General features: G+C 41.6%; 1 protein-coding gene across 6 annotated transcripts; it reads right to left on the bottom strand.

The window, feature by feature from the left end:
* Window positions 1-293: 293 nt before the first annotated feature.
* Window positions 294-9,467, bottom strand: OTX1 (orthodenticle homeobox 1). Of its 6 annotated transcripts, none has more exons than XM_033939315.1 (5): window positions 9,301-9,467; window positions 7,046-7,120; window positions 6,442-6,622; window positions 4,985-5,136; window positions 294-2,321 (listed from the first exon to the last, which is right to left on the bottom strand). In XM_033939315.1, the coding sequence occupies exons 3-5, from the start codon at window positions 6,536-6,538 to the stop codon at window positions 1,569-1,571; spliced, it is 1,002 nt and encodes a 333-aa protein (XP_033795206.1). In that variant the 5' UTR covers window positions 6,539-6,622; window positions 7,046-7,120; window positions 9,301-9,467; the 3' UTR covers window positions 294-1,568. The 6 variants fall into 6 exon arrangements, with proteins under 6 accessions (XP_033795206.1, XP_033795207.1, XP_033795208.1 ...); XM_033939316.1 differs by lacking the exon at window positions 9,301-9,467 and adding an exon at window positions 9,006-9,194; XM_033939317.1 differs by lacking the exon at window positions 9,301-9,467 and adding an exon at window positions 9,030-9,193.
* Between the last annotated feature and the right edge of the window lie 2,070 nt (window positions 9,468-11,537).

Genomic DNA, 11,537 nt, shown 5'->3' with positions numbered 1-11,537 from the left:
TGTGACATTTTCTGGATGTAATTATAGCACAATCAAAACAAAAGCAAAAAGAAAAGATCTGGCAAAGGATAGTGAGGAAGAGGGGAAAGTATTTAACATCAAATCATTTGGCTCTTCTGCTTCTAAAGAAAAGGTGAACGCAAAGGCATTTTATTAAAAGGTAGTTAAATAAAAACGTGCAGAGCCTTATCTCTCCTTTGCAAATAATCAGTGTGATAAGCTGCAATACAAAGACCCAAATGCTAACTGAAGCTTGAGCTACAATTCTTAGTAAGGATGAGACAGACAAGGGATTCATTAGTTTGATGTTTATTATAGTGGAAAGGGTTGTAGATAAGAGGGATTGCCTTACATTGGAACAGGTAGTTCAAGATTATGGAGTATCATCAAATTTACAAACTTTCCTTCCCCCACCTACAGAGGGACAAAGCAGTCCAAACCAACAGTGACACAGATGCAAGTGCTCTTTGGGCTGTATGGCTGGAGATCGATGCGCTAAGATATTCACTACACGAAAGGGGATTTCTAAAATACAAAGGGACAATTCAGAGTCACTTTTGCTGTTCCCCTCTGTTTTGTTTTGTTTTTTTGCGAACTTGCTCGGCCCCCTGCCATATGTTTACTGAAAGAAAATCATCCTCCTTTCCAGCAGAAAGCTGTTCTATAGTCGGGGAGAAGGTTCAGCCCACACCCGTTAAATGTACTAAGTGTTTGACCAGCACTATCTCAAAGACCTCCATCATTGGTCTCATTGCTCTGAACCCAGTGGAATGTCATAGGTTTCACTGCACTGATTTTCCATAATAAATATGTGAAGAAACAGAGAAAGATTGGGGGGAGGGGGTTTCCCTGTTTTTGTAAAGATGGAAATTCCAAAAGTGAAGAGGATTTTAGCTTCTGGAAAGCAGGGGCTCAGCTGAATATCTGCAAGTTAGGATTTAAAGGGTTTACATTTTACCCCAATAGCATCCCTTAAAAATAATGGTCACTGGAACGGACCTAATATTTACACAATTCCAGCTGCTTCCGGCAGCAAGAGGCTGTACAGTTCTACATTAAGACATAGCAAGAATCTGTACACAGTGGGTGCGGGTAGAGACCCTGTATTAGAGGGTGACTGCCTGCACTAGGAGAGCTTTGGATAGAGCACTTGGGCTGAACTCCAAGGGAGAGGGCTACAAGGTAAGATGTCTTTCTAATGCGGGGGAGGAGGAGGAGGATGCAGCTCCCTTCCTTGTGTAAGCACACCACACTCTATAATCCCACTGCAATGACTGACGATAGTGCATAAATAAAAGAATTTGTGAAGTTCAGTCCCATGCGGTCACCAGCTCTAAGCCAAAGTTTCAGGGCTAAGAACCGACCATTTCTAAGCGCTACAAGTCCTGCCCAACACATTACAAAAGGAAAAAAAAGGCGATTTCTAGATTCACGTCCACAGCACAAGCGTCTGAGATTCCTCTAAGCACAGAGATTTTTTAAAATTTCTTTTTTAATCTATTTCTTTTATTCTTTTGAGTAATAGGATTTGATTGTTGAGTAAGAGATGGCCGAACCTACAGTTCTTTTCACAAGACTTGAAACCTCCAAGAAGCCTGATCTTTGTAATCCACGCAGTCGGTGGAGTTGAAATTGAGTTTCCAGGAGGAAGCTGCCGTCTGCTCCTTGTAATCCAGGCAGTCAGAGGAGTTGAAGGGCAGTCCTGTGCTGGCATAGCCTTGGTGGTGATGATGGTGGTGGTGGTGGTGGCTGGAAGACTGGCTAAGATGGTGGTGGTGGTGGTGGCTGGACATGGAGGAGGGGGTCATGGGGCTGAGCTGGTGGGGGTGATGGTGGGAGTGCATGGGGGCCAGGTAGGAGCTGCAATCCATTCCCCCAAAGTAAGAGGACGATGGCGGCGGGTAGGCCTGACCGTAGCCTGGGGCCTGGCCATAGGACATGGGGTAGGAAGCGGCAGAGGAGGAGCCAGAGCGCTGCATGCAGGAGGCGCTGCCTGAGGCCAGGGGTTCGGGGCCCGAAACTGGAGCCGGGGCCGAACCCGGGGAGATGGAGGCAGGACTCCAGATGGACGACGCGGCTGCAGTGCTGGAGCTGAGAGGGGCCACGGCGCTGCCGATCGCCGGGTTGCCAGAAGCGCTGGAGCTGGAGGAGGAAGAGGAGGCGGAGCTGGAGACGGCGGGTGGTGTGAACTGGCCGCTGCTCTCGGATCCCGAGCTCTCCCGAACCGGTGAGCTCTTTTTCTTAGCCGGGCGGCTCTTGGCTCCGCTGCCGCTCTGCTGCTGCTGCTGTCGACACTTTGCACGGCGGTTCTTGAACCAGACCTGTGGGGGGAGGGTACAGATTAGAGGCAGCAGTCATGGACCCCCCCAACAAGTTCAGCCAGATCCCCTCCCGCTGCTAGCCTTGGGGATCATCTAGGACCCTCTATGGAAGTGGGACAGCTTCATTTTAGGAGCCGCTGGTTCTAGACTTTGCTGAAATCTTCTCCACGCCACCCCTCCTCTAACTGGGACATATGGCAAAGGCATAGGGTGTCACTGTGATCCATGGGAAATGTGCAGGGTGGGACTGGATCTGCCCTGGCCAGCAGCACCACCCATCCCTACTACGCTAATTAAGAATTATGAAAAAAAAGTGGGTGGGTGTGGGGGGGAGGGAGAGCAAGGATCTAAATCTTACAATTCATTTTCACTCAAAACAAACTTACGAAAAGTTAGATAACTATAGCATATGCCACATTAAAATGGGGAATGAAATAATTTTGCATGCAGGGAGGGAAATCTTGGTCTATTAGACGTCTTTTTGTCTCCAACAACCTCACAAAATGTAAATTAAAAAAAATAGTAAATCAAAATATGATTCGATGTTATGTTAAATCTCCTTTCTATACTAATCAAAACTTACTCTGTTTCAGCCTCTAATGACATTGAGGAGAGAATTAAAACAATTCCAACCTTTAGCCTCAAGCCACTTAAAAAAAAATTCTAACAAAATACAAAAATAATAAGAAATAATAAACCCTGATATTTCTGAAAACAATACCTCTAGAGTTCCCACATTCTCACTGTCAGCTCTCTAACCGTGCCTCCCTCTGACAACTAACATTTTTAAAATGAGCTATAATCATGTTTGTTTTCTTTCCAAATGAAACTGAAGGGTCTACCCTCTTCCCCAGGAAACAAAAACTATCAAAAATCTACAAAAGAAGCTTTTCTTTCTTAACCCGAAGGATGAAATAACTAGCAAAGCTAACCAAACAGCATAAAGTTAACTCTACCTGCTTTCTGGCTCTTGGCTTTCAAATTATTAAATATGTTAATAAAGCTATTGATTGTAAATACCAACAGATTGGTATATAAAAGATAAGCTTGCGACTCGTTCAAGTTTGGGTATTCCTCCCTCCCGCCATTTTGGCGTAGAGTGACCAGAATAACAATTACCCTATTTTTATGATGTTTTGCTCTTTGAAAAATACTAAAAGGAGTTCTGTTATTCTATTCACAATAGATTTGGGAACTGGTACACTTTCAGAACAGGTCCCTTTAATTTTTTTTTTTTTCGCAACCACTTGTTATTAAGGGACCAGTGAGGCATTTTTTAACGCTCCAATCAAAAGTCTACTGGAATTAGTCAAGTTCTGTTTGTTTAATATGTTCAAATTACTTATTGCTCTCTTTCAATATATTCTTTTTCATAAATACTTTTTTTAAAATTAAGCATTCAATTTACTTGGGCATTTATCAAAATGTAGGTTTTCCAAAACCTAAATTTAAAAGATCGCAAATGATTTTAAAAAGAGAGAGAGAATGATAAGATTAGCATTACTTTCCATTTCATGTTCTACTGCTCTATGCAAAGAAAAATTAACTTCCCATAGAGGAATTGAACAATTGCTTTTGAAAGGAGACAAGTAAAAATAAGAAAACAATTTTTCACTCCCCATAGTTAAAAAGAAATTTTAAAAATATACCACAGGATACCAAGTTAGGCGTGAAAGACCAAGCACTAAGAGGGAGCCTACTTCCTCTAAAGTCCTTCGCTTGTTGCCATTCTGTTTAAAGCAAAAATGAAAAAAAATCCCAAACAAACCCAAAAACAAAAATAAGAGCACCTCATGACTAAAGCAGGTTCTCTTAATCTCAACATATTTATCCAAGGAAAGGAAAACTAGAACAGAGTTAAAAATGAGGACATGAATCAAACGGGAAAGGAGAGACTAGGTGCTATAATTTCCTGTTTACAGAAGGTCTAGGTTTAAATTTATTCCCGATAGGTCTGGACACTAGGGGGCCACAGCGAGTATGCAGCAGTCCTTGGCCGTTTGCAGTCCAGACAGGGGCATTAGCCTTAGCATCCAGGGATGAGACTGTGTCATCCCTACCTGTCCTCTTGAAAACTGAGCATCTCTCTTTATTAAGGAAGCAAATACCCCTTTGCTAAAGAGCAGGCAACATGGGGGAAGGGGAGAGACTATGTTCAGCACTCCTTTGATTTCTCTGAGTTCATGATGCCGAATTTGTACAACTAGCCCAAGTTAATCTTTTCTATAAGTCAGAGAGGCCTGGTCTCTAAAACTTCAGTCATTTCAGGAATAAATGGGAGACCTGTATACTACCTCTACCCCATACATTTCAAGTGGTCAACTCCTCAAATCCGATTTATTATTCCACTAGGTATATCTCCTCAAAGACAATTATTTGAGTGCAAAAGACATTGGTGAAGACTGGGAGCTTTGTATATAAACAAAGGTTAGGATTGTAGACCCAGAAAAAAACAAGAGAGCAGTGCTTTGGACACAGAGTATCCAGACTCACCTCCTCCCCCCCTTATAGAGAAAGAGAGAGAGGGGTTGATTTAATTGGAAAAATGTTTTATGGTTAAGTAAAACCAAAGCTAGCTTTAGGCGTCCATGTTCTGGCTATTTTGGGAAGGGTGCCCAGAGCTCATCTGGGCAGAAATGAGGAGAGTGCCGCTGGGGACGAACCTGCACTCTGGACTCTGGCAGGTTGATCTTGAGCGCCACTTCCTCGCGCATGAAGATATCCGGATAGCGGGTCTTGGCGAAAAGTGCTTCCAGCACGTCCAGCTGAGAGCGGGTGAAGGTAGTACGCTCCCTTCGCTGCTTCCGGGGGGTGGCTGGGGAGGGGGGGGAAGAGAAAAGGAAAAAAAAAATAGTCACATGAAAAAAGAAGCAAAAAGACACCCAGCCCCAGCCACCACTGGCCCCCTACCTCCAGCCCCTCACTAACTTAATTTCAGCTAGGCTCTGTAGAACGGTCCTCAATTCTTCTGTATACAAGATAGAAAAAAAAAAAAAAAAACACAACAAAGGACTGAAAATGAGGAAAATTTTCATTACCCTTTTCAGTTTTGGTACCATTTTCAAGTTTAAAAAATACACACAGACCCCGACCTCTCTAGGAACAGAAGAAAGTAGCTGCATATAATAAACGTAAAAACGCTTGGGCTGTACTACAGAAAGGCAGTATATCAGATCTATGACTCTTACCCCTCACCCTACCCCAGACACGCACACAAACACAACCAGGTGACCTGAGGAACTCCGTAGGAGGGGTAAAAATTCTAACCCTTTACAGTGCGCATTTGCTGGGGGAGAGGGAGGGAAGGCAGAGAATAGCATGGGACCTGCTTTAGGGATGGAGGCAGTCGCATTCAATCCAGAAAATTCACTACATAGACACAAAAAAACAATTGTGGGGGCTTTAGTGCTAGGAGAACAGACTGGAGTTTCAAAAGTTAATGGCATGTGCAAGGAGTAAATACTGTCCCTAAAATAAGACCCTTCAACTCAAGGTTGATTATTATTTCAACATTTGCAAGAGAAATAGCCTAGGATTAATCAAATGACAGAAACAGGAATTAGGAGTGTACCTACACCAGATCACAATATATATATAATTAATATATACCGTGTATATATATTTTTTAAAAACACCCACACAGAAAAGCATGACTTGTCCAAGTTAACTATCACTTAAAAACTAATCAGAAACAGTCAGCAAAAGAAAGAAAATACAATTTTTTTTCTTAAAGTATTAAAAAAATTCATAATCACTCCGTAATCCTGAAAATAAAATAAGCAATCCTTGCTTACCAAAAAGCCTGTTCTTATGGTGAGGAAACGTAAAAAAGTAATAATACATTCGGCAAACTCTACAGATAGCCACTGTCCTCTCCAAACTTTGTTTACAGTCTTTCAAAATATTAGTTTCACAAAATGTAAAAAAATATTTTGAAGAGCTATTTAATTGAAAACATCAATCGTTAAAACTAGCTTTATCAGTGATCTACGCATGAATTTCTGTAAGTTTCTATAACTAAATATAAACATAAGGACTGTTCACATTTGATATGAACTTTTTAATCACCTTTGGTTTCCTTTTTAAATTCGAGAGGCAGAAAGAGTCAATGCTTTCTTACCAGGATATCCTACAGAAGGGTGTAGCAAATCCATGGCGGGTCCAGTCAGCCCCAAACCATTCATGGTATAAGGGGACTGTTTAAGGTATGACATCATGCTAAAAGCGTGAAAGGTTCCCAAATTATCCCCCAAAATGAAGTAACAAAGAAATCTTCTTTCACACAGAATCTTGAAAGTATACTAAAAAAGAAATAAAAAAATATTTCAAAAGTGAAGTTCCATTATATAACATTTGAATTCCACATTATACAAAAAGTTATACGATTTAACAATGCTAACAAAACATCAACCGTTTAAAACACTAAATTACAGTAGTCAATACTTGTATTCCAAGTTTCATTACAAGAAAATCTATTTTCTACATTAAAAATAATAATTCTGCTTTGGGGGGCACGAGGGAAACAAGTCAAATGCACAGTTTAATAAAGTTTCAGAGCCGAGATTAAAAACGGAGCGATTATTTTTTAATGGCCATTTTTTTTCTAAGTAACATTTTTGCAATATTCCACTCCTATTTTTTTTATTTCTTTAATTTACTACTTTTCCCCTCCAAAGTAGTTCTTAACTTGTAGATGAACTAACAAAAAATATAATTTAACTCACCTAAAGTTGTTAAGCGTGTCATTTATCATACAACTTCCAAAAGAGTTTCAATCGTGTAAATTAATTCGGGGACTTCTGTAGATACAAGAGATGAAACAATAATTTACAGATGATAATTCGGTTAGAAAACAATTCCAAAATAAGGGAAAAGGGCATTGTAATTACAAGTTAGCTACGCTTTAAATTTACAATAAACCATATAGCTTGGCAACGCTGAGTGATTAGAACAAAAGGCAAAGTTTACCAGAAACTACGTTAACATTCACAAAGTTATTGGTACAGTTTACTTATAAATTGCACATTTAAAATAATCAAGTAGAGTGATTAATTTCTCACCCCCCCCCCCCTTACTTTGAGCATATTTGCAGACGCTGAAGGAAGGAGCCCTGAATCTGCCATAGTGAAAGGGGGCAAAGGATGGTTAATCTGAGTTTAAATTCAATGGATGAATGTTGATAGGTGTTCGGCCACCCAAAACGCATTTTCCAATTCTGCACATACAATTAAAAAGGGACGTATAACTTCACTGAAATCAAGATGAGCGAGGGCGATTGTAGTTTAAAGGTATACCGAATCCACTTTAGTTGACTGCTTTTGCCCAATTTAAAATGGAGATTTTCTCCAGTCCACACCAAGAAGTTTTTAATACCTGTTGCTTTGATAAGTGGAGAGAGACCCTAAAGGCATTAAATAACTTTTCTAAACCAACATGTGTTTAACGCACAAACCCAATCTCATAAAAAGTAAAAGTTCTTCTAATATAGGTACAGCATTTCTCTTGTAATGTACAATCTACCACTTAGAGAGAAGAAAAAGCAACACCTAGGCCCCAGTTTTCCTGGTCCCATATATTAGCTCGCCTCTTCTGTAGAGATCTCCACAGTGTGCTCATGAAGCACCATGGCTGCCCCACAATGGGACGTGGTATCTGGACGGAACCGATCGGCAAACGGGTCCCAGGCAGAACTGGCGGGCAATGGAGTAAAGAAAGGGGCACCCGAATCTCCCGGACCCAAGATTCACGTTCTCTCATTCAATGAAAAGACAAAAACAAGCCTCCAGGAATCAAGCCCGTTCCAAAGAAATTCTGGATTTAAAACAAAAAACAACAACAACAACAACAAAAAAAAAAAACCTGAAAAGAAAATCCCGCCCCTCCAATGATCTCTTAAGTGGATTCAACTTTTAATAGGCCATAGACTTCTTTAAGAATCGTTCACGGCGAAAAGAAACCCCCTAAAAATCGGGCCAACTTCTTGTGTTAGTTCTATTACATGAAGAGACATTTTGCTGAAACAAGGCCTCAAAGACGAGTCATTCGCGAGGCTGGAAAAGGTCGGCTTTGGACTCTGCTGGAAGTTCTTGTAACTCTGAAATGAGTCTGACGCCTTCCCAACAAGAACGGAGGAGGGGGGGAGGAGGGAGGGAGGCAGGCGAACGGCACCTTTCAGTTCCATCTTTATTTTCCACGTCACAGAACCGGATCGGGACACGAGGAAGCGAAGAAAGGCTTAACAATCGGCTGAAAAGCTCTCCGGCGGCGCTGAGCAAGGCTTTAGTAAACCCGTTTCGAGGAGGCCGAGCCCAACTGTTCATTAGTTTCTGGCAAAGTGGCAAACACTTTCCGCTTCCATGTTTTGCAGGTCGGAGCGAGGTTACAATAGTCAAGGCTGCTTATGCAACGTACCTTTGGCAAGCTTTTATTGTTAATTCAGGGGATTAAAAGAGAAATGCATTCCTTACAACAAAAAAAAGAGCTAATCTGGACCGAGCAGGAAAAAAGTTACGAACAAAAAACTTGCCAGCACAGTCCGAGAAATCCCTAAGTTGCCAAGTTTATTTTGTAGTCAGTGGCTTTAAAAAGCCTAGAACAAAAAAATAAAAACGAAGGGAAAGTGCACAAAATCTTCAGTTAGTCCCAGCACGGGGGGGGGGGGGGGGGGGTCACGCTCTGCTCTACCTTGGAGGAAAAGAGTGAATGAACCTGGTGTCTGTTCATAGTTTTCCGAGTCTGCCCCGTCCCCCGAATCTCCTTCCCTTCATCCCCTGTGTTTGCTCTTTAATGCCCGGGTCCCACGGGTTCCGAGGGGAGGGGGGGGGCAGAGCCCAGCGGCTGAGATCTGGATACCGCGAATCCCCGGTGCCACCCCCCCCCCCCCCCCGCCCCCTCCCTCTCCGACCTGCACGCAAGTTAGTGTCCCGGAGCGCGGCAAATAAATCAGCGGCGCGGACTTTTTTTTTATTTTTTTTTTTACCTTGTCGGAGTGGCCGTCTCGCGCCCAGGTCCTTTAGGTGATTGGAAATGTAGACTGATGAAGATTGATCACCTTCTTACAGCCCAACCCTGCCAAGTGAGCGCAAGGCCCCTGCGTGACCGCAGCGGGCAGCCAATCGCCCGCGCTCACTCTCCCGACTGACGGCGCGGCCGACCAATAGCGAGGCGAGCCGCGGGGGTTACCTCTGTACGCGCCTTCCCCCCTCCTCTTCCTCCTCCCCCCATCTCCCGCCCCCTTCCTGCTGCAGATCGAGCAGCTGCCCGGGCTTCGAGAATTGAGCTGCAGCCGGCGGCCAGAACTGAGCTCGGAGTTAATGCTAGGCAAGCTTGGGGCACCCAGGAAACAAAACACAGAAGCGTGCAAAGAGAGAAGGCCCTGGCCTCTCAACTACTAACTAAAATTCGTTAGTTATGTAGAACAAAATTTAGAGGGGGAGGGGGGAAAGAGTGCTTTTAGTTTGAAGACATTTTTGTACATCTTGAATTTCTGCTATTTTTCATAGTCAATATCACTGGGACTGCAGGGCTTGTATGTTTCAAAGCTCTTTTTCCTAGTATATTCGTGTAATTTCAATCAATCAGCGGGGGGAGGGGGGAACTAATTTAGAGCACCAATAATTTGCAAGAAAAATAAAAACATATCTGAGTAATAAGGTTCAGTGAAATACTTTTCCAAAACACGTTCATTTCTGCTTTCAAACGACGAGACATTAAAAAAAAAAAAAAAAAACCTTTTGTTTCCAAACTTCTTTTTTCTTTATCATTTTGTTATACCATGGTCTCCATTCTCTTCAGCTACACCATTTTTCTAATACTTATCGCAGAAAAAAGGCGGCAATTATCCCAATAACTTAGTATTCGGAGATATCTGATTATATTGCAAGCCGCTTTGAAAACAATGAGATATATAAGTATAATATAATATAACAAATGTTTATGTAGCACAATTACAAAGGGAATAAAAAGTGACTTGTCAAGAACACAAACCAGTCCTTTCTCTCCCAACTCTGTGCAATACAATTATTTAGGTTTCCTTTTTTAAAGTTGCGCTTTCTCTTCTCATACATATTAATGAAGGCCTAATCCTCCTTTTTAGAATTACTTTTTTTTTCTCCCAAGTTTGTTAGAGCAAAGTTAATAAGAAACTGCTGCAAATGCAAAAAGAAATCCGAAAATAATACAACTAAAAAAAGAATGCGAAAAAAAAATCTATTAGAAAGTAAATGACATGAATCCAAACGAAGGGGACTAGGCAGGAAAAAGAATGTTTCTTTTCTGACTGAGGCAAGAGGATAACGTTTGAGCTTTTACAACAAAATCTCAAACTTCTGTATAATATATATGTACTTACAAGATCTGAGATTCTCACTAATTAAACTTCCCAAATTGTGAGGATGATGCTTTCTAAGTTGTATTTTAACCTAAAGTTTTTTTCTTTACTCGGACTCTTGTTTCCAATTTTGATTTTTTTTTTTTATGGGCCATTGTCGTGTTTGATGGTTAAGTTATTAACGACAAGTGGCTGATTTGGTTATCTCTGTGACTCTTCTGATTTTAGCTATTACAATCTGTGACTCTTATATTTTAAGTATCTCTACTGTTTCAAATTCTCATGCTTTGCTTATTTGTTGTTGACCCTGCTCTCATATTTTGGTTCCATTTGTCTGTCCCTGATTCTCTGGTTTTCGTTACTGTTGCTATCACGAATCTTTATGTTATCTTAGTTTAACAGCTTTTTTTTTTTTTTTTTTTAACGAAGGGTTGCTGAAAAGTTCTGGGCCCAGCCAAGAAGAGAATGAGGTGGATATGGTTCAATCAATGATTTGAAACAATGTAAAAAAAACAAAAACAACCCCCAACAACAACAACAACAAACCAAACAAACCCCAGAGAACTTCGTTTCTGCAAATTGGCACTTAAAATCTGATAACGCTCTTCAGCTACAGTGGTAAAATAACGCTCAGAATTTAGGAAGTTTGGTTGGTTAGGCTGAGAACTTTTCCTCACCCCTCGAACCCCCTGATTCTGTTTCTCAGGTTTTGTTATTATTCTCCAGATTCGATGGAGGACAGATACCTGTGTTTTGGGTTCTTGTCTCTGTCTCCAATGGTTTGGTTGCATGATGCTTGTTGCTCTAAAAAGGATGAAGGGGGGGGGGGGGGTTCTGGATGCCGAGTACGAGGAGGACACATTGCTTCCTTAAAGTGCTTCTGAAAA

The sequence above is a fragment of the Geotrypetes seraphini genome, chromosome 3 (genome assembly GCF_902459505.1).
Source record: "Geotrypetes seraphini chromosome 3, aGeoSer1.1, whole genome shotgun sequence".
Classification (NCBI taxonomy): domain Eukaryota; kingdom Metazoa; phylum Chordata; class Amphibia; order Gymnophiona; family Dermophiidae; genus Geotrypetes; species Geotrypetes seraphini.
The sequence above is the reverse complement of the archived record's forward strand: the minus strand, read 5'-3'. Positions and strand labels throughout refer to the sequence as shown.